At 39.2% G+C, this 25,161-nt stretch overlaps 6 protein-coding genes across 7 annotated transcripts; 1 reads left to right on the forward strand and 5 right to left on the reverse strand.

Moving 5' to 3' along the window:
- The first annotated feature begins 355 nt into the window (after positions 1–355).
- Positions 356–3,888, forward strand: LOC127803171 (pentatricopeptide repeat-containing protein At5g66631). The gene has a single exon (XM_052339227.1). The coding sequence runs from the start codon at positions 922–924 to the stop codon at positions 2,944–2,946; it is 2,025 nt and encodes a 674-aa protein (XP_052195187.1). The 5' UTR covers positions 356–921; the 3' UTR covers positions 2,947–3,888.
- A 91-nt stretch (positions 3,889–3,979) lies between these two features.
- LOC127803736 (pentatricopeptide repeat-containing protein At5g66631-like) lies at positions 3,980–4,942 on the reverse strand. Its single transcript, XM_052340176.1, has one exon. The coding sequence runs from the start codon at positions 4,940–4,942 to the stop codon at positions 3,980–3,982; it is 963 nt and encodes a 320-aa protein (XP_052196136.1).
- A 1,395-nt stretch (positions 4,943–6,337) lies between these two features.
- LOC127803737 (pentatricopeptide repeat-containing protein At5g66631-like) lies at positions 6,338–7,093 on the reverse strand. Its single transcript, XM_052340177.1, has one exon. It carries the CDS (start codon positions 7,091–7,093, stop codon positions 6,338–6,340), a length of 756 nt encoding a protein of 251 aa, XP_052196137.1.
- A 438-nt stretch (positions 7,094–7,531) lies between these two features.
- LOC127804275 (protein LYK5) lies at positions 7,532–10,291 on the reverse strand. Of its 2 annotated transcripts, XM_052341112.1 has the most exons (2): positions 9,381–10,291; positions 7,532–9,231 (listed from the first exon to the last, which is right to left on the reverse strand). In XM_052341112.1, exons 1-2 carry the CDS (start codon positions 9,508–9,510, stop codon positions 7,724–7,726), a joined length of 1,638 nt encoding a protein of 545 aa, XP_052197072.1. In that variant the 5' UTR covers positions 9,511–10,291; the 3' UTR covers positions 7,532–7,723. The 2 variants fall into 2 exon arrangements, with proteins under 2 accessions (XP_052197072.1, XP_052197071.1); XM_052341111.1 differs by having other exon boundaries at positions 7,532–10,291.
- A 132-nt stretch (positions 10,292–10,423) lies between these two features.
- LOC127804276 (cold-regulated 413 plasma membrane protein 4-like) lies at positions 10,424–21,536 on the reverse strand. Its single transcript, XM_052341113.1, has 5 exons — positions 21,370–21,536; positions 21,073–21,198; positions 11,102–11,209; positions 10,940–11,010; positions 10,424–10,796 (listed from the first exon to the last, which is right to left on the reverse strand). The coding sequence occupies exons 1-5, from the start codon at positions 21,426–21,428 to the stop codon at positions 10,561–10,563; spliced, it is 600 nt and encodes a 199-aa protein (XP_052197073.1). The 5' UTR covers positions 21,429–21,536; the 3' UTR covers positions 10,424–10,560.
- A 1,939-nt stretch (positions 21,537–23,475) lies between these two features.
- LOC127804250 (probable calcium-binding protein CML41) lies at positions 23,476–24,459 on the reverse strand. Its single transcript, XM_052341077.1, has one exon. It carries the CDS (start codon positions 24,235–24,237, stop codon positions 23,611–23,613), a length of 627 nt encoding a protein of 208 aa, XP_052197037.1. The 5' UTR covers positions 24,238–24,459; the 3' UTR covers positions 23,476–23,610.
- Between the last annotated feature and the right edge of the window lie 702 nt (positions 24,460–25,161).

Below are 25,161 nucleotides of genomic sequence, written 5' to 3' on the forward strand. Positions count from 1 at the left end.
TAGTCAAGTGGTAGTCTCACAGTCAGTGTACATAATTTAATCAAATCAGTTTATATAGAGAGGTAAATGAGTTCTTAATACGCTCCAATTAATAAGAACAAAAATAAGTATAGATATAATATTTATTTGAAAATATATTGAAACGAACATGAAAATGGGACTAATTAAGATCCCTAAGTTTATAAATTGTAAAAATCCAAACAAAACCAATTAATTTAGGTTGGTTTGGTTCAGTTTAGATTTTCTTTTTATTTTAAATATGATTTTTTAATCTGTGAACTTTTAAAAATATGACATAATATTTTGCTATGTTATCCTTAAATTTGTAATTGATGTTTGACAAGCCAAACGGGTTGTAATGTTTTCACTATTGAGTATCTTATCCAGCTGGATCCGACCCGTACCAGAATTTTTACAAACGTTTTTCCCTCTTGAAACGGTTTATTTGGGGGCATTTTTAAAAATGGATTGCGTTGTTTACCTTCTCAACAAACAAGCCTCGCACCCATAAACAGTTTTTAAATTACTCACCGGCGGCAGGTGCGGATTGGGCCAAGTGGCCGAAACCGCATCCAACAGAAGAGACCGTCTCCCAGTTAACTGACTGTTTCTCTCTCCGTCACCCCATGGACACCAGGTGTTTGATGTTTGTCCTATGAGGCTTTTCTGGGTTTGTTTCTTCATCCGCGACCGCGTTGAACTTCGAATTCATGCCACGTACAAGTTATCACCATGATGCCTGTGTCTGAATCTCTCTTTCTCTCCTCTTAATTGGATTTGCGTTTATATACTCCTATTTTGCTCTGCTTAGGACATAGTTTGGAGCAAGCTTTGAATTCTGGAATGCCGGTGGATGCTGAGTGACATGTTTTATGGGTTCTTGCTCAAAAATTTTCTTGAACCGCGTACTTTTAGTTTTGAATGATGCCTATCTTCGCTGGTCTTTATAAAACTGGAGCTATCAATCTTTTCTTGAAGCATTATAGAAGAAAAGAGCACTGCAATTCATTTTGCAAGAAGTGCCAATGTATATCAGCCAATCCATTCAAACAAGGAACTTTTAACAGCCTAACTCGCTACTTCGCTAGCAAATCACAAATTAACAAGGTCTCCCTTTACCTTCAACGGGCCAAACTCATTGATTCAATTCGGCTTGCTCTTCGGTCCAATGCTCCAAGGTCCCTTATCTCCCTTTTGAATGATCCCAATCTAGATTCCTTTGTGGTCACCAATGCAATCCGATCTGCTCCCTCTCTGGACTCTGCTCTCTCGCTTGCTGAAACCCTGAAAACCATACCACATTTCACACACACTCAACATACACTGCATGCAGTGGCCAAAATCTTAGCCAAGTCCCAACAAACCGCAAAACTCAAAACCCTTGTTGATGCTATCAATTCTGGGAAATTTTCAAATGTTGCACGGGTCAGCTTCATGGACCGCTTGCGGTGGTATGCTGCTGCAAGAGACCTTGATTTGCTTCTTAGTGTTTGGGATGAATGGAGAGCCCTGCAGAAACGACCTTGTGTTGAGGCTTACAACATCGTGATGGGTGCTTATGCACGTATGGCTAAGAACTCAGAGGCAGTGAAGATATTCTTTATGATGATTGATGAAGGACTGGTTCCTAATTCTAGAACTTACACTGTTATCATTGAGCATCTTGTGAACTCTGGAAAATTGGATTCAGCAGTGCAGATTTTTAGTGTATTGCCATTGATGAGGATCAAGCGTACTCTTAGGCAGTATTCACTTTTGGTAGGGGCATTCACTGTTATCAAACAGTTTGATGTGGTTAAGAATTTACTACAGGAAATGCAGACAGATGGAATGTTGCCTGGTCAATCTATGCTATTGTCATTGCAGTGCATGCGGATGGCTGGATTTATCAAGGAGTCAGTTGAGTTTAATAAAGAAATGTTACCAGATGAGAGGATCCATAATATAGAAGCTTTTGTAGATGACGATGATGACTTTCCCAATGATGATATTGATGTGAGCACAATTCACTTGAAACCATGGTTGGACCCAGTGGCTTTGGCAAGTGCCTTGAATAATTGGGGACCTGAAGAGGTATCAGCGCTGGAAGATGCAAATTTTGTATGGACAACTCGGTTGGTTTGCAAGATGATCAGAAGTTTCAATTCAGCTGAAGCAGCATGGCAGTTTTTCTGTTGGGTTGATTATCAGCCAGGTTTTACTCATAATGTTTATACGTTCTCAAAGATGGTTTCCAAGTTAGCACAGCATGGTCGTCTGGATTTAGCTGGTCAACTCCTGTCTAAGACAAAAAAGGAGCAGATTAAATTGCCAGTCAGCACAGTGAGATTGATTATCGACTTCTATGGCATTTTTCATAATGGTCAGGCTGCTATAAAGGTCTTCCGTGATGCCAAATCACTCTGTGGTCCACTACCAGAATCTAGTCTGTTGATTTTATATTCTTCACTTTTACACACGCTGGCGAAGTGTAAGATGAACTCCGATGTCTTGGATATCCTTGATGAGATGATTTTGGATGGTATTTTACCAGATATCCAAACTTTTTCTGGATTGATCCATCATTTTGCACTTCAGAGAGATATTAAAGTGGTGCAGAGACTCTTTGGGATGGTAAGGCAGGGTGGTATAGAGCCTGATGCTTATTTGTTCAAGGTACTTATTCGTGCTTTCTGCAAGTGTGACAGAGCTGTTCTAGCATTAAGAATTTTTGAAGATATGAGGAACTCCAATTTGACACCTGATGTTGCCACAAGAGAATTGCTTGTCAAGAGTCTCTGGAAAGAAGGTAAGCTTAGGGAGGCAGCTTCCGTGGAAGAGAGGAGTAAAGAAATAATTGGCGCCCCTCCACTTGCATTGCGTGGCCATTTGTATTCTGTGAGCTCTACGGATCTCACTAGAGTTTGTAAACTTTATTCTGACAGCTTTACAACAAGCCATTGTTAAGAGTTATGATAAAGGTTTCTATATCAAAGTAATTATCTGACGGAATGCTTGTACTCAGCTTCAGAGCAATGCCGTGATGTCATTTGAATTGGTTGCAGATGGATCGACAATATATGATGTCTAAATGTTAGTTAGTTCATTTCTCCTTTTTGAGTTTGCGCTGGGTGGTTAAACCCCCTTCTAACTCTACTCCAATGCCAACCTCCTGGAACGTGCCACCAGAGGAAGGTCTCTCACACTACTGGCCTCACAAAGTAGAAGAGGTTAACAGGTTCTAGTTACGTTTCCTGTAGTTTTTTTTTTTTCTCCCTGTGTTTTATTTCTATTCATGTTTTAATCCGCATCCGAGAACCTATATTGCATCTTTGCTCTGGATGATGGCCATTCCTGCCAAGATACCATCAAATGTGGGTTTGGTAATGGATTTTATCCCCCCAAGGCTACAGTGAAAATTTTATGTTACGAAAGGTTGTGGAAACCAAACAAGACACGTTAGGAAACTAACCAAATTTCACCTTCTCAAAACCCCCTTGAGATTGAACCTAGAAAGACCCCTTAATTTAGTGGCGTTTACCTTAGAGTGACTTTTCAGGCTTTTTTTTTTTTAACCGTCCACCTCATCTTCCTGTAGATCTGTACCCACACATTACACATACTGCTAGCCATAAGGTGAAAGTTCCCTCGTCTGTTGGCTTGTGGGCTTTGTGTAATAGAACTGGAAATGGTAGGTAGCTTGTTGCCTCCCCAAATTGAGTTCTTGTATTAAATAAACATCATCCTTACACACTATTCTAGCAATAAAATAGCTAGAGTGGGAGTGTCGAGACTCTTCATTGAATATATTAGTTAGGCGTCATTGTAGTGTCTATATTCCTACAAGTAGCTGGAAGAAGAAGAAAAAAAGAAAGAAAAAAGAAACAAACAAATCAAAGCTAGGGACAAGGTCTTTCTGAATTTCATTTACAGCAACCGCATCACAAGCTAGATACAAGGTCTCTCATTGCAAACTGGCTCTTGCATGTTCCTCTTCCTATCATCCAGCCATCCGCATGCACTGCAATGACAATAGCATAGATTGACCAGGCAACATTCCATCTGTCTGCATTTCCTGTAGTAAATTCTTAACCACATCAAACTGTTTGATAACAGTGAATGCCCCTACCAAAAGTGAATACTGCCTAAGAGTACGCTTGATCCTCATCAATGGCAATACACTAAAAATCTGCACTGCTGAATCCAATTTTCCAGAGTTCACAAGATGCTCAATGATAACAGTGTAAGTTCTAGAATTAGGAACCAGTCCTTCATCAATCATCATAAAGAATATCTTCACTGCCTCTGAGTTCTTAGCCATACGTGCATAAGCACCCATCACGATGTTGTAAGCCTCAACACAAGGTCGTTTCTGCAGGGCTCTCCATTCATCCCAAACACTAAGAAGCAAATCAAGGTCTCTTGCAGCAGCATACCACCGCAAGCGGTCCATGAAGCTGACCCGTGCAACATTTGAAAATTTCCCAGAATTGATAGCATCAACAAGGGTTTTGAGTTTTGCGGTTTGTTGGGACTTGGCTAAGATTTTGGCCACTGCATGCAGTGTATGTTGAGTGTGTGTGAAATGTGGTATGGTTTTCAGGGTTTCAGCAAGCGAGAGAGCAGAGTCCAGAGAGGGAGCAGATCGGATTGCATTGGTGACCACAAAGGAATCTAGATTGGGATCATTCAAAAGGGAGATAAGGGACCTTGGAGCATTGGACCGAAGAGCAAGCCGAATTGAATCAATGAGTTTGGCCCGTTGAAGGTAAAGGGAGACCTTGTTAATTTGTGATTTGCTAGCGAAGTAGCGAGTTAGGCTGTTAAAAGTTCCTTGTTTGAATGGATTGGCTGATATACATTGGCACTTCTTGCAAAATGAATTGCAGTGCTCTTTTCTTCTATAATGCTTCAAGAAAAGATTGATAGCTCCAGTTTTATAAAGACCAGCGAAGATAGGCATCATTCAAAACTAAAAGTACGCGGTTCAAGAAAATTTTTGAGCAAGAACCCATAAAACATGTCACTCAGCATCCACCGGCATTCCAGAATTCAAAGCTTGCTCCAAACTATGTCCTAAGCAGAGCAAAATAGGAGTATATAAACGCAAATCCAATTAAGAGGAGAGAAAGAGAGATTCAGACACAGGCATCATGGTGATAACTTGTACGTGGCATGAATTCGAAGTTCAACGCGGTCGCGGATGAAGAAACAAACCCAGAAAAGCCTCATAGGACAAACATCAAACACCTGGTGTCCATGGGGTGACGGAGAGAGAAACAGTCAGTTAACTGGGAGACGGTCTCTTCTGTTGGATGCGGTTTCGGCCACTTGGCCCAATCCGCACCTGCCGCCGGTGAGTAATTTAAAAACTGTTTATGGGTGCGAGGCTTGTTTGTTGAGAAGGTAAACAACGCAATCCATTTTTAAAAATGCCCCCAAATAAACCGTTTCAAGAGGGAAAAACGTTTGTAAAAATTCTGGTACGGGTCGGATCCAGCTGGATAAGATACTCAATAGTGAAAACATTACAACCCGTTTGGCTTGTCAAACATCAATTACAAATTTAAGGATAACATAGCAAAATATTATGTCATATTTTTAAAAGTTCACAGATTAAAAAATCATATTTAAAATAAAAAGAAAATCTAAACTGAACCAAACCAACCTAAATTAATTGGTTTTGTTTGGATTTTTACAATTTATAAACTTAGGGATCTTAATTAGTCCCATTTTCATGTTCGTTTCAATATATTTTCAAATAAATATTATATCTATACTTATTTTTGTTCTTATTAATTGGAGCGTATTAAGAACTCATTTACCTCTCTATATAAACTGATTTGATTAAATTATGTACACTGACTGTGAGACTACCACTTGACTATCATTTTCAATGTGTGGGTGGGTGTATATATACATTATACACATGCATAAATGAAAGGGATAAATTTTATTAAATGATAATGGAGGAACACAACAACGGGCACTAACACTAAGACGGAAGCCAAGAGGCACAAATCTAAAATAAAACAAACGAGGTTGAATGTAATTTCCAGAGCAAAGCAACAAAATGTAGAATGCTGGCCGCAGCCCCGCCCGCATTCTGCACTTGGTTGCTCCTCTACTAAGGCCCTGAGGATGATGTATATGCAACGAGAACGGCAATGCATGACGAAGTCACTTTCATTCAGTCTTTCTTTTCTGCATATGATATATATCTCAACAACAGATAGAATGTCCAATGGCAAGGTACGTGTAAGGTCCATCACTTCCTCATAGAATGTAGGCACTATGCACTAGGCACTATACACTGCTGCCTATTAGAGCATATATTATGATGTTTTCGTGCCATTCATTAAGCACGAATAAGTACCTTGAACAAATAAGCATCAGGCTCTATACCACCCTGCCTTACCATCCCAAAGAGTCTCTGCACCACTTTAATATCTCTCTGAAGTGCAAAATGATGGATCAATCCAGAAAAAGTTTGGATATCTGGTAAAATACCATCCAAAATCATCTCATCAAGGATATCCAAGACATCGGAGTTCATCTTACACTTCGCCAGCGTGTGTAAAAGTGAAGAATATAAAATCAACAGACTAGATTCTGGTAGTGGACCACAGAGTGATTTGGCATCACGGAAGACCTTTATAGCAGCCTGACCATTATGAAAAATGCCATAGAAGTCGATAATCAATCTCACTGTGCTGACTGGCAATTTAATCTGCTCCTTTTTTGTCTTAGACAGGAGTTGACCAGCTAAATCCAGACGACCATGCTGTGCTAACTTGGAAACCATCTTTGAGAACGTATAAACATTATGAGTAAAACCTGGCTGATAATCAACCCAACAGAAAAACTGCCATGCTGCTTCAGCTGAATTGAAACTTCTGATCATCTTGCAAACCAACCGAGTTGTCCATACAAAATTTGCATCTTCCAGCGCTGATACCTCTTCAGGTCCCCAATTATTCAAGGCACTTGCCAAAGCCACTGGGTCCAACCATGGTTTCAAGTGAATTGTGCTCACATCAATATCATCATTGGGAAAGTCATCATCGTCATCTACAAAAGCTTCTATATTATGGATCCTCTCATCTGGTAACATTTCTTTATTAAACTATGAGAATATATATCATCAACTCCAGGTTCAAGGCCTGAATATCTCCCATTCTAGACCTGTATAAAGCTCCGTTATGTCAGACTTTGATGTTTTTTCTATTAGGGACCTCGGGCTATTCCACTGGAGTAGGTTGCAGGAGAGAAAGCCATGAAAGAAAAAACCATGTCACTCTTATCATCTTGGGAGATGTAAGAGAGGTCTTCAATGTCGGGTTTGGAAGCAGAAGATGCCATTCAAATTATCGGTCCTGTAAAAGATAGTTGACTTGGTTCTAGCATGCGCACTAGTTCAGTTCTCAAATTTCCGGTTCTCCATGCTTCATGTGAAAGAAAATGGAAAATTCTAGGATTTTCCATGCGGCATATTCATGTAAAGCCATAAGTAGAGATAGCAAAAGAAGACAAAAGCCATAAGTAGATAAATACGAGTTCTATTCTCACATTGGCATAAGCAACAAAAATCCAGAACAAGCTTGTACATCTTCAGCCTACTTTGATTCTGATGTTTATTAACACACATTATTTTAAGTAAAATGCACAGCATCAAAAAATAAAAATAAAAATGAATGAAAGAGAGAGAAAAGCTTAAGTACACCTTTGTAACATTGACATATCGCTAAGAAACAGTAAAGTTTTCTGCATCCTCCAACTGAATCCTGGTTAGAGTTCGGAATACTTCAGCCATGTTTAATCTGCTTTCTGGTTCTTGTGCCAAGCAGGCTATACTCAACTTGATCACGCTTACTGCAAGTTCTGATCGATCTATGGTGTAACCAAGTGGGTGTTTTACTTGTAGGCGAGGGTCTATTAGATTCCCGAACACTGCATTTCCTCCATGTGCGATCGACAGTACTGCATCTGAGAGTAGCGATTCTTCTCCATCCTGCTCGGAAACCGCATCCTTTCCTGTAATCAGCTCCAACAGAACAACCCCAAATGCATAGACATCCATCATGGGTGTCACTAGTCCCGCTTCTGAGTATTCTGGTGCCACGTAGCCTTTTCTGTTGAGAGCACACCTTGCTGACGACTGTTGATTTTCTCCTTGTTCTGCCGATTTTGCAAGGCTGAAGTTTGCAATCTTGGCCCTTAGATCTCTGTTTAGTAGGATATTGCTACTATTAATATCCTTGTGTATGTATGCAGGCTGTGTGAAGTTATGAAGATAGAGAAGCCCGTTAGCGACATCCAAAGCAATTTGAATTCTGCGGCTACAACTCTGAAGCTCTTGGCAACACTCTTTGTGGAGCCAATCCTTTAAAGAACCGTTCTCCATGAATTCATAAATAAGGTAGAAGACCCCATTATTTTGGCACGCACCATAAAGGCTTATCAAATTGGAGTGGTTGATCCTGTTGAGAATTTGCAGCTCGCCAGATGCATCTGTGTTCATCTTCTTAATGGCTAACACTTCCCCGCAAAGGACTCCCCAATAAACAGAGTTGCTCAGCCTGTTTTGTGGGGCAAAATTGCCAGTGGCGGCCTCTAAGTCTTTGAATTCGTGGAGTTTCAAAGCTCGATCGACTTTGGTTATACCAAGGAGCAGATCTCTTGACAGCTGAAGTTTCTTTTTCTCCTCCTCAACCTTCCAAGACACCACACGTACGCCGTTTCCCTTACGACGCATGAAGCCCAAAAACAAAACAAAGCAGAGAAGCGCAGCAGCAACACCAGTTCCAGCACCAATATACAGTCCTTTCTTTGACTTTCTGTTCCTCGGCTTACCTCGGCTCTGAGAGCTCGAAGGTTCAGCTGGGATCGGAATTAGAATAGTAGTGAAAGGGTAGAGAACTGGATCTTCTTCAGAGAATCCATTGGCATCAACAACACTTCTAGCACTTACACTAAACCTCTTGCTAACTTCAGGAATCCTGTCGTTCCATGTAACCAAGTAAGTAAGTATAAACTTTGCGCCACTAGCAACCTGGTTTCTGGAGGGACAGGCACATCTAAGCGGTACCTGCAACTTCAGACCACGATAACCCAAATCCAACTTCCCATAAACGTTCTCGCGCATGAGTATGTCGCAAGTAGATAGACCCTGGAATGTCTGGTTCGCAATGATGAAATAGGTCTCATGAACAGTCGAGGTAACATAAGTCGTGTTGGCCTGATAGTACCAGCCTGCACAAGAACAATTTACAGGAACGATTACCTCTTTTTGAGGAGGAAAGAGCTCAGAGATTGAAACATCGTTGATGCGGGCAAGCTCTAGCGGGTCTGAAGAAGTAAGGTTTGAAATGGTAGCGACTGAGTTGTAAGGAAACTGAGACCTGAAGATGAGAAAAGCTCTGCAAGACGGGCTTTTGCCAGTACAGGAGTAAAGGAAGGCTGGAGATGGGCCTCCTTCGTCTGTGTTGTTGCAGTCAAGAACTTGGTTTCCTGCATACTGTTGTTGGGCATCGAGTACAGAATTCAGAAAGCCAAAGGTTATGAAGAAACCAAGCAGAAAGCCCTCCATGATCGTTAGTTCACTTGAAACCGAGTTATTTGCAGATGAGAAGCTTGAAGCTGCAATCAAATAGGATTGAAGACTTGGGAACTGTTAGAATAAGCCAACTGAGTCTGAGGTGATGTTTAAACGGAATGAGAATGAGCCAGTTAATTTGGAGGAAAATACAACCAGATTAAGACTTACACTTTCTTCTTCTTTGTTTATTGAAATAGCTCTTTCACTAAACAAAATAACCGTATATATGGTGGCGGCAAATATTCGAAGGCATATAAATTTGAAGACCGGTGACCCAGCAGCAACACCAACTTATCAAGTTCGTATTGATTTTATATATCTTGTGAACGCGGGCAGCAGCAGCATCTTTTTGACTAAAATGAACCCATTGAAGAATCTCTCTTTAATCCACAAAATACACCACTTTTGAAAGAAAAAATAACCCATTTGAGATTTAGTTCCTTTACTGGAAAAGATCTTTCACTAAACAAAGGGGTTCCGTGATACCTACATGATTTATAGAAAATAAAAAAACATTGGTCAAGGCCAGTGCATCTTTATAAAACGGAGGACCTTCAGAACCCTTGTTTTATTATTATTATTATTAGTGCATGATGTAAGCCGTGAAGACAAACTGAAAGCGACTTGAATGGTGTTTACAGCTTTCCATTGGGCAAAAACCAAGAGAGAATTCATTCGGATGTGCAGCAGCTATACTAAAATAAATGCTTCCTTCAGACGTTTCCAAGGACTGCATAGCTTATTCCTTGTGCATGTTTCCCTGCTCGGAAAACTTGATTCCCGGAAATCGTTTTGAGTTATAGATGGGCTAAACTTGTACTCAACTCTCTCAGTTACAGGTAAGAATGAGAAGAAAGAAAAAGAGAGCAGTTAATCTTACACAGAAACAACTAACAGAACCAAGGAGGTCTGAAATTTTTGTCATTTACACACAAGATTTACAGAATCTGTACCAGCGAGAAGTTAAATGCACTTCTATAGGTCTACCATGTTCCCAGGCACAGATATAATACAGGAAAGAAGAGCAAGAAAACTATACCAAGATGGTAAACACAACAATATGGACTAAATTCCCAATTACCACATCCTCCCATTTCTCGAATCTCAAATACAAGAACCAATATGCCAATTGTGAGACAAACCACACCCCCAACAATGCTATCTCGTAGCACATCGGCCAGGGCGTCTGGAGTGATGACAAATAGGAGAAAGCGAGACACTGCAGGCATGGCGACCAGAATGTACCAAAACAGTGAGGAACGAAATTACTACTTGTGAGTAAAGCAATGAAAAAAAATAATAATTATGCCGATAACAGTAGTGTTATGAGCGCAAGAGAACGGAAAAGGAAAGGATCCAAACCTGGAAAGGTCATGGGGAAGAAGAGATTTGCTGCAACCGCAAGAAAGGCAAGCCAGCATCCAAACTGCCCACTGTATACTTGCACGAGGTAATGTTGTTAACTTGCAAGACAGAGTGCAAATACAAGCAAATAAGATCTGGCGCAAGAGAATTAGAAAACACCTTAGAATCTTGAACAGCACTGTTGGGAAGCTTGTGAAAAGATAGAGGACAAGCAGGGTAGACGGCATGGATGATCTTCGCCTTGTATATCTCAAGATTAACAAGAATCTGTTGCAGAGAGACAGAACCAGAGAAGTATTCCAGTAAGGGAAGTGCCAATGCAATAAAATTTCAACAGAAATTTAAGCCAAGGGAAAGCTTCCCAAGAGCATTGCCAGCTATCCAACCTAGTACAATCACCTGCATTATTTACTTGGCCAAAAGAGTGGGGAAACGGGGATTGAACCCAAAAAACTAAAATACAAGCAAAAGAAAATGATGGTCGTATCTATGCATGCATGCTAAAATTTCATAAACTGAGGATTCGTTATTTCACTGTAGGTCGGGCATGGATAGCAACAAATGGTAACAATGTTATCAATCTGGCACTAATTTACAAACTATAGAAGAAATTCACTTATTTATTTTTCGTTTCTTTTCAATCGCTTGATCATGGAGGTGTATTATCCTGCCGTAACAGTTGGTGTTACAATTGTGATTCGAAATTCAAATTTGACTGAGATTGGAACTCTTAATTTGACCGTAATTATGACTTTGAATTTGACTATGATTATGATGTCAAATTTTATTTTATATGAGATTTATCTCATTTGGAGGAATATCCTCATAAATCATCTTCTGATCAGAATATGGTTTCCTATGTACATTTATAGATGATTTTAAGTCTATAAATAGGTGTTTAATATTTTGAAATTAGTTGCAGTTATATTATTTTTGTATTACCAATATTTGGTTAGTGATATTTTGTTTCTTTTTGCCCATGATTTTTTTCGATTTGGGTTTTCCACGTAAATTATGTGTTCATGTGTAGTTGATTGGTTTGATTGTAGTTTGTTGTCGATCTAATTTCGTAACAAAGTGGTATCAGAGCCGTTAGATCAGTCCATCGACGTTTGGCAGATCTTAGTCGTTGGATCTGCATCATCATCATCTGCCTCAACTGGTTTCAGGTTGCCCAGCACATTTAGCCCCCATCACCACCACATGTCCGCCTCATCATCCATCGTCGACAACCCTGCTTTCACCATCGACCATCTTTGCCCTCATCGTCACTTCAGATCTGGTCATTTTTCTCCACCTTATTGATCATTTTCCCTTTGTCGTTCATGCCTTCATTAATTGGAACATCGTCAGTCGCTATCGAGCTTCTTGTTGCCGATCTTCTCTCTCTTCCACCATTGATCGTCGGCCAGCCTTCGTCGCCTTGCTCTTCTGTCGTCTACCATCGGCCTTCCTTGTTGCTTGTCATTCTTCAACACAACCACCATTGTCGATTGAGTTTCTCCATTGCAGAAGACCATTGTTTCAGCACACCCAGATCTAGTTAGATCCAAACCATCAGGTCTAGACCCGCTTCAGATTTGGTTAGCCCAGAGTTGACCTATTAGGCCATATCCGACTAGCTAATCTGTCAACCCAGATTCAAATCTATTTTTGTCCAGATTTGTTGTCCAATCCAGTATTCTAGTTTGTTTTCTATCGGGATTTTTGTTTATCAATCTGTTATATTTTGTGAAACATAAAAAGAGGCCCAAGTCTGGGGGGCCTCTTGTGGCAACCTGGGCTGCCCTTTTAGGCACCCACTGGAGGGCCACAAGATGCAGCCAGCTTGGGCCAGCCCTCTTCTCTTATCCTTTGATCTGTTGTCGTTTTGTCTTCTGCTGCTCCTTTTGCACGATTTAATCCAGACCTTCGACGCTGCTTTTTCTGAGGCAATCCAAGCCATTCATTTCGATTATATCTCGCCTCGAGATCACCATTTTCTGATGGCATTGAAGACGAGTTTGATAGAGGGGTTCGGCAGAGAGTCGGTCATTTTTAGGGTTTCATTTTTGCTCTCTCTCTCGTTCTCTCTCTGTAAATGTTGTATAGTTTGTCTTCTGTAAGCGTTCCTTGTTTTTGTTTTGTGTAAGGTAAGCTCCTAATCTGTAAGTGATTTCGTGGCTTATTGTTTAGAAAATCAGGGTTGTTTTTGTTATCGTTTTTGTTGTAATCAGATTGAATCTATTTTAGTGAAGTGAGCTCTTCTCACCGGAGCTCAAGTGGATGTAGCCCTATTTTTGGGTGAACCACTATAAAATCTTGCGCCTCTTGTTTCTGGTTTACGTTTCAAATACTGTCAATATTGGGTGCGTTTAAATTTTTCAGTTCGTGTGATTTCATCTGTGTGGGATTTTGACGGTGTGTTTTGTGTTTGGAGATTTTGCTATCTCTGTTTATTTGTAACAGTGGTATCAGAGCTCTCTGGTTTATCGTATCCAACGTTTTAGGGTCAAAATCTCGACCGACTCTGTTTTTTCGAAAACCTAGGGTTTCCTTTACTTACTGTGTCGGTGTTGTTTTTTATAAGAACTCTAGGGTTTTCTGAAGAAAGCCTGTCAGCGTGAGTTTGCTGTACAGGTCTCAGTCAGTAAACTAGGGTTTTTTGTTTTGTGAAATTTTCGTGTATTACGAAAATGACAACAACCCAATTTGAAATCGGTACATTTGATGGAAAGGGGGATTTCGGTAGTTGGAAAAAGAAGATGAGGGTACTTCTCTCTCATCACAAAGTGCTTATAGCACTTAAGACAGATGACCGGAAATGGTCACTTGAGCAGCTGGCTCGAACTGATGAAATCAGAGAAGAGGCATTTAATCTGATTTTTCTTCATCTTGGTGACTCTGTAATCCGTAAGGTTGACAGTATATCTCTACCTCTTGAACTTTGGAATAGATTAGAATCTTTATATTCTGTAATGTCTGCTCCAAATTTAGTTTATTTAAAGGGCATGTTGTTTAACTTTAAAATGAATACATCTAAGTCTATGGATGAAAACATAGATGAATTTACTAAACTCACCTTGTTATTGAGAGGTACTGATCAGGCTTTAGGAGATACTAGTGAGGCAATGATTTTGTTAAATTCCTTACCTGATGATTATGATGTAGTGAAACATGCTTTACGTTACACTGGTATAGTACCTAATATGGAACTTGTTATATCTGGTATTAAAGCTAGAGAACTAGAACTTAGTACATCTAAGAAATCTGGCAACAATTTGTTTGTTAAAGGGAATACAGATAAAAGAAATTAAACTGTGAATACTGAACAACACAATGGGTCAAGGTATAAGGGAAAAAAGAAGGAAAAGAAGGGAAAACGAAAACAAAAGTGGAAATGTTACCACTGTGGGAAAGAAGGTCATATAAAGAAATACTGTTATGATTACTTGAAAAAACAAAAGCAAGGGGGAAATGTAATAGTAGCAGCTAGTAGTTCTAATTGTTTGGCTGAGGTGCTTAATGTTTCCTCAAGCTCAGTTTTAAATGAATGGATTATGGACTCTGGCTGTTCTTTTCATATGTGTCCTAATATTAACTGGTTTCACAACTTTAATAACAAAGAAAATGGAATAGTGTACATGGGAAACAACCAATCTTGTAATGTTCAGGGTAGAGGAGACATAACTCTTAAGTTGCATGACAACAAAATTAGAACTCTTACTGATGTAAGATATGTCCCTGATCTTAAAAGAAATTTAATCTCACTTGGTACACTTGATGAGTTGGGATTCTCATACAAAGCTGAAAATGGTTCCTTGAATGTTTTTAAAGGAGATGAACTAATCTTAACTGGTTTAAAGAAAAATGGTTTATATGTTTTAAAGGGCTGTTTTCATTCCTTTGTTATATCAAATTCTGCATGCTATGTTAACACTGATAAGACTGATCTGTGGCACTTGAGACTTGGCCATATGAGCCTGAGAGGTATGCAGGCACTGTCAAACCAAGGATACCTTGGTCCAGTGTCTGCTGAAACCCTCGGTTTTTGTGAACCATGTGTGCTTGGCAAGCAACACAGGATAAGTTTCCATAAGGGAACTCACCTGGCGAAGGCATGCCTTGAGTACTTACATGCAGATCTGCTGTGGGGACCCTCCCAGGTCCCCACCCATGGTGGCAACAGGTACTTCCTTTCTATCATTGATGATTATACTAGGAAGGTGTGGGTTTTTCTGTTAAAATCAAAAGATCAAACATTAGAAAAATTTAAAACCTGGAAGATCTTAATAGAAAACCAAGCTGATAGGAGAATCAAAACTCTTAGAACAGACAACGGTTTAGAATTCTGTAATAAAGAGTTTGATGATTTCTGTAACTCCCAAGGAATAAATAGGCATAAGACTGTTAGGAATACACCCCAACAAAATGGGGTGGCTGAAAGAATGAACCGGACTCTCCTTGAAAAAGTGAGGTGCCTTTTGTTCACATCTGGCTTGCCTAAATCCTTTTGGGGAGAGGCCTTAGCAACAGCCTCACACCTAGTAAATAGAAGCCCCTCCACAGCCCTTAATTTAAAATGCCCTAAAGAAAAGTGGATTGGAAGAAAATTAAACTTCAACTACTTAAGAACCTTTGGCTGTGAAGCCTATGCTCATCAGTCAGAAGGTAAGCTGGAACCTAGATCCACTAAGTGTGTTTTTGTTGGGTACCAGGAAGGAACTAAGGGATATAGGCTATGGGAAAGGCAATCTAAGGGTGTAAAAATTATCATCAGCCGAGATGTTATATTTAATGAATCAGTCTTCCCTTGCAAATTATCTAAAACTGATGACATAGACAATTCCACCAGTTTAGGAGATACCCAAATAGAGGTGGAGCATCAAGTTATAGATAACAATCCTTCAAATGCTCCAGCTATACCAGTCCTTCAATCTGAAGGAGACCCTACATCAAACCAAGACCAGACCTCTGATCATGAATCTGATCATGAGGAACAAAATGATGAAACAGAAATTGAGGTGGAGCAATTTGACACCCCTCAACATAATCTGGAAAATTATCAACTTGCTCGAGATAGAAGCAGGAGGTCTATTAGACCACCTTCAAGGTATAATTTCTCAGATTTGGTGTTTTGTGCCCTAGTGGCAGGTGTTGAGATGAGGAGCAATGAGCCTTCCTCTTATGAGGAGGCTGTCAGCTCAAAGGAAAGTAAAAAATGGCAACAAGCCATGGATGAGGAAATGGCCTCTCTAATGGCAAATGGAACTTGGGTACTTGTCCCTCGTCCAGAAAATCATAAACTGATCCAATGTAAGTGGCTGTTCAAATTAAAGAAAAGTATATTCCTAGATGACCCTATTAGATATAAAGCAAGACTAGTAGCTAAGGGGTTCACACAAAGGGAAGGGATAGATTACACTGAAATTTTTTCTCCTGTGGTCAAATTTAAGACAATTCGCATGATGCTTGCAGTAGTAGTTCAATTTGACTTAGAACTTGAACAATTGGATGTTAAAACTGCATTTTTACATGGAGACCTAGATGAACACATTTACATGGTTCAGCCCAATAGTTATGTTGTGTCTGAAAAACCTGATCATGTTTGTTTGCTGAAAAAATCTTTGTATGGCTTAAAACAGGCCCCAAGGCAATGGTACAAAAAATTTGATAATTTTGTTCTAGGGGCCGGGTTTATTAGAAGTCAATATGACAACTGCTTCTATTTCATGCTTACAGAAATTCCTGTTTATCTACTGCTTTATGTAGATGATATCCTTCTTATTAGCAAATCTAAGTCAAAGATTAATGAGTTAAAATCTATGTTAAATTCAGTTTTTGACATGAAAGACTTAGGTCATGCTAAGAAAATACTAAGAATGAAGATTGAGAGAAATAGAAGCAACAATAGCCTTAAGATACATCAGCATGATTACTTGGTGAAAGCTGTTCACAAATTTGGAATGGGAAATTATAAAACTGTCATAGTTCCACTGGCAGGACATTTTATTTTATCAAAATTACAATGTCCCACATCCAACTCTGAATTAATAGAAATGGAAAATGTCCCTTATGCAAATGTAATTGGAACAATTATGTACGCAATGATAAGCACTAGGCCTGACCTTGCATATTCAATTTCATTACTCAGTCGATATATGTCTAACCCTGGTAAAACTCATTGGGATGCCTTAAAACATTTGCTTAGGTACATAAATGGTACTGCATGCATTGGTTTAAATTTTAAGAAAATATTTGACACTCTAAATCTTGCTGGTTATGTTGACTCTGATTTTGCTGGAGATAGAGACTCCAGAAAATCCACCACTGCTTACTATTTTACTTTGGGTGGAAATTGTATAAGCTGGAAGTCTCAGTTACAGCCTCTTGTAGCTCTGTCCTCCACTGAGGCAGAGTATGTGGCTGTAACAGATGCCTTTAAGGAAGCCATATGGCTTCAAGGCATACTAAAAGAAATTCACTTGCTTCAAAGCAAAGTGATGGTTTTCTCGGATAGTCAAAGTGCCATCCACTTGTCCAAAAATCCTGTGTATCATTATAGGACCAAACATGTGGATGTGAAGTATCACTATGTAAGAGAAATGATAGCCAACGGAACTGTGGAAATTCAGAAAGTATCTTCAGCCAACAATCCAGCTGACATGGGTACCAAGGTATTAACTGCAACTAAATTTAAGCATTGCTTAAAATTGTTGCATATTGATGATGGCTAATTTTCTGGTCATCTAGAGCTATGAAGGTGAGGATTGTAGCATGCTTTACTTATATTTTCATATCTGATTATTTATTCATTTTATGTTTCAAGGTGGAGTTTGTTATATTTTGTAAAACATAAAAAGAGGCCCAAGTCTAGGGGGCCTCTTGTGGCAACCTGGGCTGCCCTTTTAGGCACCCACTGGAGGGCCACAAGATGCAGCCAGCTTGGGCCAGCCCTCTTCTCTTATCCTTTGATCTGTTGTCGTTTTGTCTTCTGCTGCTCCTTTTGCACGATTTAATCCAGACCTTCGACGCTGCTTTTTCTGAGGCAATCCAAGCCATTCATTTCGATTATATCTCGCCTCGAGATCACCATTTTCTGATGGCATTGAAGACGAGTTTGATAGAGGGGTTCGGCAGAGAGTCGGTCATTTTTAGGGTTTCATTTTTGCTCTCTCTCTCTCGTTCTCTCTCTGTAAATGTTGTATACTTTGTCTTCTGTAAGCGTTCCCTGTTTTTGTTTTGTGTAAGGTAAGCTCCTAATCTGTAAGTGATTTCGTGGCTTATTGTTTAGAAAATCAGGGTTGTTTTTGTTATCGTTTTTGTTGTAATCAGATTGAATCTATTTTAGTGAAGTGAGCTCTTCTCACCGGAGCTCAAGTGGATGTAGCCCTATTTTTGGGTGAACCACTATAAAATCTTGCGCCTCTTGTTTCTGGTTTACGTTTCAAATACTGTCAATATTGGGTGCGTTTAAATTTTTCAGTTCGTGTGATTTCATCTGTGTGGGATTTTGACGGTGTGTTTTGTGTTTGGAGATTTTGCTATCTCTGTTTGTTTGTAACACAATCGTTTGGCATTATTTGGAGTTATTTAATCTTTGTATTGGCTACCTTAAAGTATGATATTCTATCTTAAAGTATGATATTCTATTATCGGATTAGAATATCTTGATTTTCACTATTGCAAGTTAGGATGTGTGCAATTTTAAACGAATGGATTTAGATAAAGATGGAGTTATCGATGGAGATTTATATTAATAAATGCAGAAATATTAAAATCAACAAAGATATGTTGAGGCTAATTTGTAGCTATGCTTTAAGTGCGGCTGAAGATATCCATTTAACTGTGTGAATTTGGGTGATATTTCATGTGGTGCAGTTTTGGTTGGTATTTCTCATGAGATTAATTCTCTGTGATTTTGTTAAAAGAAAGAATTTTGAATAATTGTATATTTGAATTTCATGTCAAGGTGGAGTTTGTTACAATTGTGACTCAGAATTCAAATTTGATTGAGATTGTGACTCCTAATTTGACCGTAATTATGTCTTTTGAATTTGACTGTGATTATAATATTGTTAAATTTTATTTTATATGAGATTTATCTCATTTGAAAGAATATCCTCATAAATCATCTTTTGATCAGAATATAGTTTCTTATGTATATCTATAGATGATTTTAGGCAGTGTTTTAAAAATCGGCCTAGGCGCTAGGCGGCCGCTGGCCGCCCAGAAATTGCCCTAGTTGAGCCTCCTAGGCGTTGGCCCGAGTAATAGACCGGCTTGGGCGCCCCAAGTGGCGCCTAGTCGACCCGTGAGCCTAGGCGCCCAATTCGTTGACTTTAAATATTAGCCATTTTTAGGGTTTTTTTTGCTAAATCAAAATCGAACCTCTCAGCGTCTCCCCCTCTCACTCTCTTCTCACCTCAACGTTGTTGCTGCCTCAACACTGTCACCTCAACGTCGCCAAGCTTCATCGGCCCGCCAGTAGTTCACCGTCATCGCTGCGTCCAACTCCATCCTCGCCGCCAAGCTTCATCGTCGCCGCCTCTTATCCATCTTGTCCTCCTCGTCCTCGTTGCCTCAGCGTCGTCGCCCCCGTCCTCCCTGTCGAGCTCTATCTCCACTGCGGTAAGCTCCATCTCCGTCGTAACCTCTCTCTCTCTCTCTGTGGTTATTGGGGCATTTGCTACGTTTCGGTTTCTAGTTTTTGATTTTTGTTTTTATTTTTTATTTTATTTTATTTTTCTTTTCTATTTATATATAATTATTAAATTTATATTTAGTTTTTATTATTAATTATATATATTCTATAATATTTCTAAGAAATCCACTTAGCTGCATGCTTATAGTATTGATTGTATGACTAAATTAAAATGTTGTTTATCTGCTATTGATATGTGGCTATGTGGTTTGGATATATTATTATATAAATTTATGTTGCATTATTAATGCTTTTCAACTTTGATTTAATTAAAAATAACATCAAATTACATCACAAAATTTAAAAAATAAAAAAAAATAGCAATTTTTCTAGGCCCCAATTTGGCGCCCGACTAGCGTCTAGCGCCTAGCGCCTTTTAGAACACTGATTTTAGATCTATAAATAAATTTTTAATGTTTTGGAATTAATTACAGTTATATCACTTTTATATTACTAATATTTAGTTAGTGATATTTTGTTCTTTCTGCTCGTGATTTTTTTCAATTTGGGTTTTTTACGTAAATTTTGTGTTCGTGTGTGGTTGATTAGTTTGATTGTGGTTTGCTGTTGATTCAATTTCGTAACAGTTGAAAAGTAAAATTTGATGAACTCATTGCAAATTAAAGGTTAAGCGCCCAAGGGAGAATATTTTCCAGATGAATAATCCGGAGCTAAACTGGATGCATAGGCATTGATCAAACTGAACATGAAGGTCTATTCTTCTATGGTTTAGAAACATAAGCATAGATTTGCTTTTACTGACCAGCAAAAAGAAAAACGAAGGAAACAAAGAAAAGAAATATATGCATAGATCGAACTCTCAAACGAGAAACAAAGCAGAGACGGCGACTAGATGAACTTGTATATACAAGGAGAACTCAAGGAAGGTTCTTTCTCATATAAATACGCCATTGTTGATAATCTTGTCTATTTAACATATTTTATACCACTTTCTCGTTCATAATAATTATCGAAACAAATAGAAATTGATGAGAAACACACTTCTCATCCATTCTCTTCTAAAATTTTATTTTATTTTTTCTTCCCACATTGGGAGAGATCGATAGGATGGAAACAGATATATATATATATGTATTGAAAACTTTAACCTTAATAATTTTACAGGAATTAAAATTTCCCCCTAGTTTAGCAAAACATTACATTCCATTAAAATAGAATTAATTATCTTCTCTGTCCATATCTCCATGATTCCTTTACTATCTCAAGGGGAAAATATATAATGTGCTGAATCCATTTTTTCCCAGTTCGTTTGAACCGAATGGATAGAGAAGAGAAGAAATTGCAATGAAAGCGTGACACATGCACATGGAAAACCGAAAAGGCCTCAAAACATCAAAAATCGAATTTAAACGCCGAATTTGAATGAGGTTAAGCCGTAAAAAGTAGAGAGAAATTAGGGGAAAGTAGATTGAGATTGAGAGGGTACATGGCAGAGAGGGTTCCACCCCACTGAAAAGCGGTGTGACCGCCGCTACTATCTGAAGATTCGGTCGCCTCCGCTCCGCCTTCACCGAACCCACCGCCCAACGCCCACGATGCCATTTCAACTCCCCTACGAAACAACAAATTCAGTTCCAGAATTCACTCGACCCGCCGCAGCCGCAGCCGCCGCCTACGGCTTACCGTCAGATTCAAATATGGGCGGCGCGTTGCCCTACAAACAGAGCGCAAATCTAATCTGTTTTGAGTAATTCTGGTTCAGACGACAGGTAGGTAGACACACCTCGGAGCTTGTTCGGATCCTAGAATTAAAGTTGCCATCAGAATTGGTGTAAGTTTCATTGGTCTTCTCGTCTTCCCCACTTTTCTATTTGCTTTATTCGATTTGCTTTGCTCTGTCAATTTATATTTCTTTGAGATCTTTGTTCTTAATTGTATTTCTGCTTTTCCATTTTTCTCGCGTCTTATTAGTTGTGTTTACATCGTCCCCTTCAATATCAATTAGTTGACAATGACAGACATTAATCATTATGAACAGTAATTAAGATTCATGTGAAAGCGTGGTTCAACTTCATGTTTCCCCTGTGATTAATCTCTTGTCACGAGGGTGTACTGAGTTTGTCAAATATATGGTAATAAAAAATATTATTTATCTAAATTAGAGATGATCTTCAATTTAGAGGATGCACCTTTTTATAAATATATTTTGTAGTATTATTATTATTATTTTTATTGTGGTTGGACTCTTAACTTAAAAGAAAATGGCTATTTAAAAATTTAAAATTTTAAACATAAACTAAATATCACATAAAAAAAAAAAAACACATAAGATGTCCATAAAAATAACCTGTATATTAACTTCTAGACAATATAATCTCAAGTCCAAAAGCCTCATTATTTGACTTATTGAGAAACTATGTACTGGCAACCAACTGTCAAAATTGATAGGAATATGTCTAGATATGTTAAGTTACTGTAGGATTTGCTGTTTGTTAACTTATAGATCTAAATATCTTAGCATTTAGCCGAAATTGTTAAAAGTGTTAAAGAGTAAAATTAAGTTGAGTATATTCATTAGGAATTCCATCCCCATATAATGTAATGGTTTTACCTTTGTTTGTGGGCAAACACATATTGCCAAATGGATCATGCTACATGTATGACGGGATGTCAAGTTTGATGACCGAATTGAATTTCGTACATCAGACTTTATCATTGATAATTAAAGCATCATAAACGAGAGAAAATCGGGTATGATGAAGCCCGATTAGGCTTCATCTCATCTAGAGGTGATAGCAACAAATTGTGTGAGGGTATTTTTATCATTTAGCACCTTTAACCATTCTCTCAATAACTTAGTTATTTGTACAAGTAGTATTTTTCATGACAAATTAATACCAACCACATTATCCATAGCCAAATTATTAGTTTTACCTTAATATGAAAAAAAATAGCCTTTTATAAATGAAATATTTTTCCCAACAACCTTTCCCAAACAAGGAGCCAATCACTAACATTAGGGCCGATCCAATCATAAAACCATATTTATCATGGCATAAGGCTCCTAAAATTGAAAGGTCTTAAAGTTTTAAAATTTGTAATATATATATATATATATATATTTAATAATAGATATTTTATTAAAAAATTAAATACAAAATATTATAAATATTTTATTATATTTTGTAATTGATTGAATTTTAATTTTTTTAATAAAATGATGAAATGTTAATTTGTATAAAAAAATACATTATTTATTTTTTTATAAAAAAATTAGTACTGCCTCAACAAATCTTTCCGCTTAGGGCCCCAACGTTGTTGGGCCCGCTCTGACCAGCATCCACGTAGGCTCGATGCACAAATATTCGACTTTTCCTCAACAAGCTCTCCAAGCCCTGAACCAGTCACGAGCATCCAAAGAGGCAAAGGCCACTCACGATGGCACACAAAAGCATCGATCCTTTAGGTTTTAAATTTAATCAAAGTTGGTTGCAGTCTTTGAAGGCAGCTGGAAAAATCAATATGCGATGAATATGAAGCGAGACCGTCGGCGATTATAATGGCTCCAAAAGTAAATACCCGTGCTTGTTTGGTCGACGACTACTGTTTATTTTCTTGGGCTGGCTATAGCTAGCACAGGTTAAAGGTTCAAGTCCCACGGGTGGGCAGATTGGTGAAGCTGATCATCTCTGCACATAGAACCATTAATATTAATTATGTGTTGCCGTTGCCGGTGGCCGTGCAAGCTTATTTTAAGCCGTATACTTTATTGAGAAACAAGAACACATATATATTTGTATATATACATATATGTGTGTATAGGTTGTAGTTATCATTTCATAAAGGACATCGAGCCAAACCACAGCCGATCAATCGGCAATCGCGCGAGTTTTATTTGCAAAATTATATTAATTCACCGCAACTTATAATGTATACATATAAGGAGACGGGACTATTGCACGCATGCTTCCCAGATGTATGTAATATAGGTTTTGTTACCAAATGGAATTCGAAGTGATGATGATCAAGCCATCATTCGGTGGAACTCGTGGAAGTCGAGCTCCCCATTGCCGTCGGTGTCAAAAACCTGAATCATGGCCTTGCACTCGTCGTAGGAGTTGACTTCTCCGAGGCGACTCAGCGCTCTCTGCAAGCTTTTCGGCGTAATGCGTCCGCTTCCTTTGTGGAGCTCGAACATCTGGAAGGCTGCCTTGAGGTCATCCTTATAATTGTCATCGCCTTTGACGTCCCTCTTCATCAGCCTCAGAAAGTCTTCCATGTCTATCAACCCGTCTCCATCCGAGTCAAAGTCATTTATCACCACTTGAGCCTCCTCGTGCGACATGTACTGCCCTATGGACCCGAAATAAGCTCTCAGCTCCACCGCCGAGATCTTGCCGTCGTCGTCGCTGTCGAAATACCCGAAGACTTGCCTGAACTCATCGTCTTCTCTTGCGGTAGGCATGATGTGGGGCCTAATACTGGGAGAGGGAGATGTTGGCGCTCGAGTTGGTGGAGGAGATCTAGAGCTCCTTGAACCAGTGGAGCTGGACTTGGACCGAAGACGCTGGAGGCTTAGCTTGAGGCCTCCGCGGGCGCCCTTGAGAGGAAAGCAGCCGAATGATTTTGGAGCTGTACCCCCGGCTTCCATGGGAAGAGAAAATCAAACAAATAATTAATGAATCAATGACGATTCTCTCGAGAAAAATGGGCACGTAATTAAACCAGCTGGGACATAGAGAGGTTTATTTGTATAGTTGTCGTGTGTGAGGATGAAGTGATCTGACGGATGATTATGGGCGCCAGAGCAAGACGGAAGAAATTAAAGAGGTTGGGAGGACATGAGAAAGCAATGAAGCTTAGCTGCGGCCTGCAGGGCGGGCCAGATTACGATAGCTTTCTAATGTGGGTGGGAAGGAAATTGCATGGCAGCTTCCTTGGGAATTGATTAGCATTTCATTGGTGACCGGCAGTTGACCTTAGCTATATAGCTCACGTGTATCGAAAACGAAAAATGCTCATTGTACAAATAATTGAGTTATCGAGAGAATGATTAGAAGTGTTAAATGATAAAAATATTTTTATCCAATTTGCAGATTCATCACTCCTACTCTTGATCGCCTCCTCTCTTCTCTGCCATGGCCGCCTCCAACAAGCTTCACCTCGTCTCACCTCATCGCCGCCTCGCATCGTCTCACCGACCACCGATGCATCCCTTTGTCACCCCTCTGCAGTGCCTCGCGCGACCATTGCTGCATTTTGTTGTCGCCTCATTGTAGTGCCTTGCACGATCGCAACTACATCTTGTCATTGCCTCGTCGTAGTGCCTCGCGCCAACCGCCACTACACCATCTCGTCACCTCGCCACTGCTGCCTCTGGATGAAACCTGGGCGATGAAGTCCAAACTTCATCATCGGTCTTGTCTTCTTGTCGATACAAATAGCACGATCCATAAAAAAATATATTATTTTTCTAAATAAATTATTGTTTAACTACAACATACCAACCCCTATCTTCTTAACTACTACTTGCTTGAAAGGCTTACACATCTGGAGGTGATCGATTATTTGTTCA

This window comes from Diospyros lotus, chromosome 6, assembly GCF_014633365.1.
Source record: "Diospyros lotus cultivar Yz01 chromosome 6, ASM1463336v1, whole genome shotgun sequence".
NCBI classification, from domain to species: domain Eukaryota; kingdom Viridiplantae; phylum Streptophyta; class Magnoliopsida; order Ericales; family Ebenaceae; genus Diospyros; species Diospyros lotus.

What these genes read in the sequence shown, in the direction of transcription:
- LOC127803171 (XM_052339227.1), top strand. Translation starts at nt 922, where the DNA reads ATGATGCCTATCTTCGCTGGTCTTTATAAAACTGGAGCTATCAATCTT.
- LOC127803737 (XM_052340177.1), bottom strand. Translation starts at nt 7,093, where the DNA reads ATGTTACCAGATGAGAGGATCCATAATATAGAAGCTTTTGTAGATGAC.
- LOC127804276 (XM_052341113.1), bottom strand. Translation starts at nt 21,428, where the DNA reads ATGAAACTTACACCAATTCTGATGGCAACTTTAATTCTAGGATCCGAA. An exon ending in GGTGGAACCCTCTCTGCCAT is followed by an intron (nt 11,210 to 21,072) that starts GTACCCTCTCAA and finishes TCTCTGCAACAG; the next exon opens with ATTCTTGTTAATCTTGAGAT. An exon ending in GTGCTGTTCAAGATTCTAAG is followed by an intron (nt 11,011 to 11,101) that starts GTGTTTTCTAAT and finishes GCAAGTATACAG; the next exon opens with TGGGCAGTTTGGATGCTGGC.
- LOC127804250 (XM_052341077.1), bottom strand. Translation starts at nt 24,237, where the DNA reads ATGGAAGCCGGGGGTACAGCTCCAAAATCATTCGGCTGCTTTCCTCTC.
- LOC127803736 (XM_052340176.1), bottom strand. Translation starts at nt 4,942, where the DNA reads ATGCCTATCTTCGCTGGTCTTTATAAAACTGGAGCTATCAATCTTTTC.
- LOC127804275 (XM_052341111.1), bottom strand. Translation starts at nt 9,568, where the DNA reads ATGGAGGGCTTTCTGCTTGGTTTCTTCATAACCTTTGGCTTTCTGAAT.